Genomic DNA, 8,854 nt, shown 5'->3' with positions numbered 1-8,854 from the left:
ATGTGCTGACTACACATTACCCAAAGGTAAGAGATCCACAAACTGACTTGTAAGCTTAGACTCCTAAGGGCTGCTAAACCAGGAGTAGTTTAATTTTACTTTCCGAGGATTCCTGGCCCTCTTTTACTTAAATCTAGGCAATTCATACCTATAAGATACAGACATATAAGATGTATTCCTGCATTCACAAAAAACTTTACGGTTCATTACTTCTGTCTGCTGAATTCTTTATGATATATTTAAAAAATCGGAAAGTAAGAATAGTGTTTTTTTTATCAGCTCTGCGATTAGATGCCTTTCTAATCATTTCTTATAGGATCCTCAGATTTCTTTAAATATGAGTAAAAGACTAAGAGACATCGGCAGAAAATATTTAAGTGGAAGTAAGAAGAGAGCTGCAGCCAAAGCAAAGAAGGCTGAAGAAGAAAAGGAGAAAGGTGCATTAGATAAATATTTCAGCATAACCATCTCAGAAAATGCAGAAAAGCAAGAAGAGCCACAACTCATGGAAGATAGTGACACTGAAGGAAGCCAGTCTGAAGAAGATACGCGACACAATCAAAGTAGTAATTTATTTATTGGAAGTGAGACTGACCATTTTGGAAATATTGAATATGATCAGCAAAGAAACTTGACTGTTGACATGGTTGCTGGTGTCTCTGAGGCAGGGAAGAATAGGAATTTAAAATCTGAGAGTTTTGTAGAAATAACAGATGATCCTGCAACATGGCCAGAAATAATAACTCAGAGTGTCAGCGATTATTTAGTCAAAAGAGGACCACCTAAAATTGAAGTAGAATTTTTCCCCAAGAATGAGACTGGATCACATTTTTCAAAATTTCATTGCAAGAGAAAACTGCCAAATGGTGAAATCGTACATCGTCCATGGCTAATATACTCTGCATCAAGTGATAAAATCTTATGTTACTATTGCAAGCTTTTTGGTAACGCAGCAAGTGCACTTGAAAGTAGTGGTTTTAATAACTGCCCAAACGTTCATACAAGACTAGCTGAGTATGAGAACTCCAGAAAACATTTGCAAGCTATGCTCAGTTGCTGTGAACTACAGCAAAGAATTTCTGCTGAAAAAACTATTGATGAAGTGGAAGAAAAACAAATTAGACAGGAAACAAAACGCTGGCATAAAGTATTTGAGAGACTGGTAGCCACTGTACAGTTTCTCGCAGAAAGAAATTTGCCATTAAGAGGATCTGAAGAACGCATAGGAACACCATATAATGGAAATTTCCTTGGTATTATTGAGTTACTAGGAAAGTTTGATCCCGTAATGCAAGATCATCTGCAAAAAATCCAGAAAAACGAAATACATGATCATTATTTAGGAAAGAATATCCAGAATGAGCTTATTAATATAATGAGTCCAGCTGTTCTACAAGAAATAATATTGCGAATCAAGACTGCTAAGTACATTGCAGTAATTCTCGATTGCACTCCTGACATCAGTCACCAGGAGCAAATGTCGTTGGTAATTAGATATGTAGCTGACGGTGTACAGTCAAATGCTCCACCAGGAGTATATGAACATTTCATCAAGTTTTTAGTGGTGGAAAGTAACACAGGTGAAAATTTGTACAACATTCTTCTACATGAACTTGAAACATTAGGACTGGATGCTGGAAATATCCGTGGACAAGGGTATGACAATGGTGCCAACAAGAAGGGTCACATCTCAGGTGTGCAGGCAAGACTTCTACAGAGGAATTCAAGAGCTTTTTTCACACCATGTGCATGTCACAACTACAACTTAATTTTGGGAGACATGGCCAAGACATGTCCAGATGCAATGACATTCTTTGGAATTTTACAACGTATTTACACACTTTTCGTATCATCTACTAAAAGATGGACTGTTTTTAGAAAACATGTGACAGGCCTGTCTGTGAAACCCTTTCCGAAACATGTTGGGAATGCAGAATAGGAAGTGTCAAAACTGTCGGTACCAACGTCCAGGAGTTTGTAATGCAATAGAAGAGTTAGCAGAAAAAACTGATGATCCTCAAGCAAGAAGCGATGCTGTATCGTTAATGAGTCAAATGAGAGATTACAAGTTTCGGGTCTGGTATTCCTTACTATTCCAAGTAAACTTTTATAAGTAAGGAACTTCAGAATGATACCATGGATGTTACTACTGGACTTTCATCATTTTGAAAGCTTTGTGACTAGCTAAAAACATACAGGAAAAAAGGTTTTGATGAAGCCTTGATTGGAGCGAATGAACTTGCCGAAGACCTAGATGTTGAGCCTGTATTCAAGGCTCAGAGTAGGAGATTATCCAAAAAACGAAAACTATTTGATTATGAGTCTGCAGACGTACCTTTGCCAGACCCGAAAACAGCCTTCAAAGTGCAATGTTTTAATCAAGTAGTAGATAAAGCACTGCAAACAATTGAGCCACGGTTTCAGCAACTGAAAAATATTCAAAATTTATTTGGATTCTTGTGCAATTTTCAGGACATGTCTAAGGACACCATAAGAAAATGTGCAGCAGATCTGCAAGTAGCATTGACAGAGGTTAAGCTAACACAGGAGAAAGGTTAAGTTGAAACTATAAAACAAACTGATATAGATGGATACATGCTTTGTGAAGAAATTGAAGCATTGAAGCCAATTCTGACATCAGAGATCCAAAACCCCAAGAAAATGCTTGAATTCCTAGTTTGTAACAACAGATTTACTGCATTTCCAAATTTATTTATTGCTCTTCGAATTTTCCTGACAATCCCAGTGACTGTGGCATCTGGAGAAAGGAGTTTTTCCAAGTTAAAACTAATCAAAACGTACTTGAGATCATCAATTCAGCAAGAACGTTTGAACAGTTGGCAATGTTGTCCATTGAATCGGAAATTAGCAGGAGTGTAAACTTTGACAGTATTCTAAAAGACTTTGCAGAGAAAAAGTCACGAAAAATAAATTTCTAGTAATGAAAAAAATGTAACTCGTTTATACTGTATTAATCTGGTGATATTTTAAATTCAAATATAATTTGTTTCCTATTGTACATTTAAATTTTCATTCTTATGTTCCTGAACTACACACCATCTTTAAAGTAATTGTCACAGAGTAAACACGTCCGTGCTATCATGGAAGAAAAAAAGGAATCCAAAAAGGCGAGTAACGCAGATGCTTGGCTTCAGCCCCAAAACAAGTTGTTTCACACCAATCTTCTAAGCAGGAAGCTATTGCTGATTCTTTGAATAAGCCTCCAAAACAAGATGTTCCTCACCTAGCTTCTACGCCACGCAAACGGGTTCTGCTTAATCTCAAATATTACTTAGAAATGTAAATACTCAATATCTCACTTCAGTTGCATCTCGCAACCAGAACAAGATGTACAGTTGCGTTTTTGACGGCATCAATATTGATCCTGATCATGATCAAGTCAACATACTCAAGAATCTCCTCACCAAGCAGAATATTATTTCGCACAATCTGGTTCGTATCATTTCCAGTCGTGGACCTACACAATGTGTACGATTATTATCGTATGATCCTCAACAAGTTAATGCATTCATTAACTCCGGCATTACTTTGAACGGCAGACGCATTGAAATACCACCATCTCGTCGCGTCCGCAGATCGCTCCTATGACGAACTTGCTGTCAGTATGGTCACACGTCCTTTACTGTTCCAATGATCGTGCCTTCTATCACTGTAATGAAACACATGAAGAAGCCTGCAAACAATCTCTCAACAAGGACTTCTGTGTTACATGCAAATTGATGCACCACTGCGCTGAAGCACGTATCTGCCTGCAACGACCTTTCTCTGTCACTACGTACCGACCTCCTTGAGTCGATCTAAACTCAGTTTTACTTCAAAACAAGCAAACCTCAAACGGCCCTATAGAAGGCCAGCATGCTGTCGAAGGTGTTTCAGTCTCATCGACCGAAGAATACTACAAATAAAGGTCAGCAAGAAGTCGCCCCATGAGAAGCATCTCCAATAACATTGACGGACGTCCAAGCCCTCATCCAGGAAGAAATCAATAATGCTACTCAAAGGATTGTAAAGTGAAATATTCTTATTCTCATCCAGTTGGACCATCCGGACGATGTACCCAACCTCATCAAAGACGTTGTTGCACACACAACTACGATTCTACAGAAGCTACACATCATACCATCAATCTTAGGTAATTTTTACATTACTCTAAATCAAATCTAAGGGCATTTCCACAATCATTGCCAAGAAGATATGACACCAAGAATTTTTAAAGTAAATCTATGGATTTCATCAATTTTCGCCCGCTCTTTAGGATGAAGATACCTCAAACGGTTCTCCTCAGAGAAAGGAATACTCGCCTCCCATTGGCCAATCAGAAGCCACAGTTCCAGTTTAAACTCCTCTAGCCTTCCACACACTAAGCTTGCAGCCTATTGGCTCCTCATCTTGGCCAATCAACAGCCTTGAATTTGGTTTGAATACAAACAGCAATTTCCCAGTTTCATTATACATTCCAACTCTACATGTCATAGGATGCTCAGCTTTCATCTGCATCTACAGAAACAAAACCATTCAACAATTTTCTCTATGGACAAATTAGCCTGAGGGCTAGACGTTCTGGCGCCACTTCGCGGGGACGACCAAATAATTTTTGTCTTGTCTCGTCTTTTCTGAACTAAACTAAATTAATTGTTTAAATAAATCATTTCACAGTCACTAAAACAAGTAGCATTATGACTATGTCCTTTCCTGATATGGTATAATAATAATATTGATAGTTGTAGATTTACATATGTATAATTTTATATTGAAATGTTTATTATATATGTTTAGTCTATTAACTTTCATGCGATTTAAGCGTACATTTTGATTGCCATCCATTCTGCCTGCAAATTCCCTATTAAACTTTTGAAATGAAATGAAAATATTTTTTATTTGACGTCCCAGAATTTCTTCTTAGGAGATGGGTGATTAATGAAAGGGAGTGATTACGAAATGAAATTTTGCGTGCTCTCCCACCAGGAATTGGACTCGAAACTATGTACACCACAGATGCACGCGCTAACCACTAGACCAGCAAGGAGAGCGCAAAATGCAGGGTGTTTCAAAACAACACCGACAGCGTTTGGGAGGTGATTCCTGACACCAAGGCAAGACAAAAGTATAGACCAACCTAGGTGTACAAATGTTTCCTGTCGGAGATATAGCGACCCGAAAACATGAAAAAAAAAAAAAAAAAAAGAATTTTAAAGGTCCATTGCTTCAATACTATGGAACCTACCGAAGTCGGGTCAAGACTTTATTTAGAAACTAGTATGTGCCCTATCCAAATATCCATGTTTCAGAATCCTGCTGTATTTCCGTAACAATTTTTATATAGGTAGTTGGTGAGTATTTCAAATTATATGATCGTAGCCAAACTGTCTCTATACAGATTGTTGCGTGAGTACCTTAGGATTCTGGAACATGTATTTTTGGATAGCACACGTATTACTTCCTAAGTGGTCGTGACTCGACTACGGTAGGTCCCATAGTTTTGGAGCTATGGACCTTTAACCTTTTCGGGATCCTATGGTACAATTTGTACCATATGCACTTTTCATGGTATATTGCGTTATTTCTCTTCTATTTGAGCTTTTTCGTCCGGGTTTTCTTTGTTTTCCAAGTCCAGAGGCCTTGCAGAAGACATTACGTATGGTTTCAGACCGTCCTGCGTCCAGACATAGGAGGTGATGACGTCATAAGTCAAACATTTCTTTTCTCATTTTCTAAGCGTATGTTCAATATTTTTTGGCGGGCTTATTTTTCTACGTAGAAGATTGAAATTTTGCACAAACATTCAGTCCACGAAGTAGTATGTACCAGATTTTTTGTTCCGATGTCAGTGTTAAAACAGGGGGGAACCAGAGGGGCAAAGAGGTAAAAATAGGGATTTTTTTTACCCCAAAAATCCCGTTTTTCGTCATTTTCCCGCCTTACATACATGATAGAACCACGTGAGTCATACCGTCTGAAAGGCAGTTCAATTCTGAAGAGAACGACGGTCGAATTATTATTCTAGGATAATTAGGGCCGTCTCAGCGAATTTTTATACAAATATACTTCTGTATAGGGTAAAAGTGGGGATGGTAGGGAATTTTTTTCTGGCGGGCCTATTTTTTCACGTAGAAGATTGAAATTTTGCACAAACATTCAGTCCACCGAGTAGTATTTACCAGAAGCTTTTTTCCGATTTCCGCGTAAAAACAGGGGGGTCCAGAGGGGCAAAAGTTGAAAAAGGGAAAATTTGCCTCAAAAAATCCTTTCTTTCAGGAATTTCCCGCCTTAGATACATGATGGAGACATGTGAATGGTACCGCCTGAAAGACAGTTCTATTCTGAAGAGAATGATTGGCGGATTATAGTCCTAGGGTAATTAGGGATCTCTCAGGAATTTTTTTCCCTGAGATCATAGTGCTTTATAGTACTTTGGGGCATTGTGGGAATTTTTGATAAAAATTCTCCCGCCCTTACTATTCAAGATAGAAACTTGAAATTTGGCACACACATTCAGTATACCAAGTACTATTTATCAGATTTTTTTGATGGCTATGATCACACAGGGGTGGTCCAGGGGGGGCCAAAGTTCGAGAAAAAAATTTTTCCCTCCGAAATTTTCACTTTGACACTTTTTCCCGCTTCTGGTATATGGTATGAGCATGCAAGTAGTACCATTCGAAAGCCAGCTCTATTCTGAAGGGAATGAGGTATGAACCATGATCCTAGGATAAATAGTGACGATACAGTAGCTGCTTGACTGAAAGTCTAAAAAATAGCCCAAAAAGCCAGGATCCGGAAAGGGTTAAAGTTCATTTTGTCATGTTTTCGGCAGCCTATAACTCCGAAAGGAAGTATTTGTGCACCCACGTTGGTCTATACTTTTTGGCTTATCTTGGTGCCAGGAATCACCTTCCAAACGTTGTCGGTGTTGTTTTTAAACACACTATATATATATATATTCACTGCCCTGCCTGGCACATAGGACTACTAACGTTATAAGAAATACTGGGCGGATTCGTTATTAAATTATATTCCTACAAGAACATATAAGAGAACGTTGTATATTTTTACCTGTAAATCATTATTTTCTTGTAATTTTGGGCCTTAAGGTATTTCAAATGTGTACTAGGCTGATTATACTATTAGAAAAATAGAAAGAAAGAGAAATAATTTAGTTATAATGTCAATATAAAAATATATTAAAATGTTTTATAATAATATGATTTTGGATGTCGTTGTCAGGACAACCGAAAATAAATAGAGCTAATCAGTTTAACGAAGTTGACATATTGAAGAAAAAGTGTGTAAACGTAAAATGTACACTTCTCACTTATGATTATTAAACAAAGTGTGAAAACAGATAAATAAAGATGTTTTAATGGCTCAATATTAAGGATAAAGAACATGTTATCGTTGTATTACATTTATAGAATGTGACCATTATTTTGGACATGAGTGTACATATGCATCATAGAATTTTAAGAACATTAGTGTTCTTGAATTTACTTCCAAATCTCCAAAATCAGTTATTTGGTTAACTCTTTGCAGTGGTGTGTCATGATTCATTAATATGATACTCAAATTCCAAGTAATTTCTTTTTCTCGTATAAGATATTACACTGCACATCTGAATGTCTAATGGTAACTTGTTAATTTCACACCATTCATGAAGTGCACAGAAGCCATTCTGCAAATCAATGCAGTTTCTTTCCGAATGTATGACACGGTAAATTTTTAAAAAGGCTAATTAAAAACAGGTTTTATTTCTCATTTGATTACGTGATGCATATCGAGCAAAACCACTTGCTAATTCCGTCGAGCATCTAAAAAGTACTCAAAGAGAAAGCTTTACGCAACCTAGCACTAGAAAATCGTCTATCTAGTGAAAGTGATTAAGATTTTTTTATTTTTTTATTTTATTTTTTTTAAATAAAAGTTCCTATAAATAGAGAATTTTGTATCTATCATCTGCGAATGTGGGTTACCAGTTGGATCACTTCTTCCTAGGATACTATCATTACTCATTATTATATGGTACGATATTATATATCATCCTCTTGTAAGTTTTTAATTAAAAAGACTCGACTTTCGCCCAACCGATGGCAGCATCGATGCGTAGCTATTAATGAAGTAAGAATCTAAAATTGTTGTCTGAATTCCCTATAATATTATTACAACACCATTTCCGATATTATTTTAGTTTAGTGAAATGTCTAAATACACATTCTTCATAGAATTTTTGCAACAGAGAAAAATAAATAAAAATTGCGTGCAAGAAGAATATTTACATTATTTATTCACTTAGCCGACGCATTGCATTCGACTACCCCACATAATCGTTTTCTCCAACCTGACTGTACACATGTTTTGGAACCTGATAATAACTTAACCCAGTGTTGTCAGATGGCGGGAATGTGGGAAATTCTGCTTGAAAATGGGAAATTTTGTCAACTTTTCTTCTTTTTAATGTCGTCTCTTTCTCGCTCCTTATCTTCATCTTTGTATATGGAATAATACGTGGATTAGAAGCCTCTTTGAAGGTCAAAAGAACCAGAACAGCAAGACAGGCTTATAGACCAAGAAAAATTGAACTGATTCTTACTCGCGCCAATATCCATTTTCTGCAAGAAGATAGAAGGCTGGAAGGGTTTATGTCCCTTTGCTTACTATATTTGTTATGGCCAGTCATTCACCTAATGTTAAGGTGAAAAGAGGGGAAGGATGGAAGGACATAATACTTGGAAGTAGCGCGCGCGCGCACACGCAAATATGTATGTTTATACCAAATAAATACAGTTAAAAGTAGAAGGATAGCCCTATAATAGATTTCTCTTCCCGCAGGGAAGGATGT

At 37.0% G+C, this 8,854-nt stretch overlaps 1 protein-coding gene across 1 annotated transcript; it reads left to right on the top strand.

Moving 5' to 3' along the window:
- Positions 1 to 337: 337 nt before the first annotated feature.
- Positions 338 to 1,939, top strand: LOC145689512 (zinc finger MYM-type protein 1-like). Its single transcript, XM_081763684.1, has one exon. It carries the CDS (start codon positions 338 to 340, stop codon positions 1,937 to 1,939), a length of 1,602 nt encoding a protein of 533 aa, XP_081619810.1.
- The last annotated feature ends 6,915 nt before the right edge of the window (positions 1,940 to 8,854 follow it).

This window comes from Thermobia domestica, chromosome 7 (genome assembly GCF_964235325.1).
Source record: "Thermobia domestica chromosome 7, izTheDome1.hap1.1, whole genome shotgun sequence".
Lineage (NCBI taxonomy): Eukaryota > Metazoa > Arthropoda > Insecta > Zygentoma > Lepismatidae > Thermobia > Thermobia domestica.
The sequence above is the reverse complement of the archived record's forward strand: the minus strand, read 5'-3'. Positions and strand labels throughout refer to the sequence as shown.

Excerpts from the sequence above, each read along its gene's own strand:
- LOC145689512 (XM_081763684.1), top strand. The coding sequence starts at position 338 with ATGAGTAAAAGACTAAGAGACATCGGCAGAAAATATTTAAGTGGAAGT.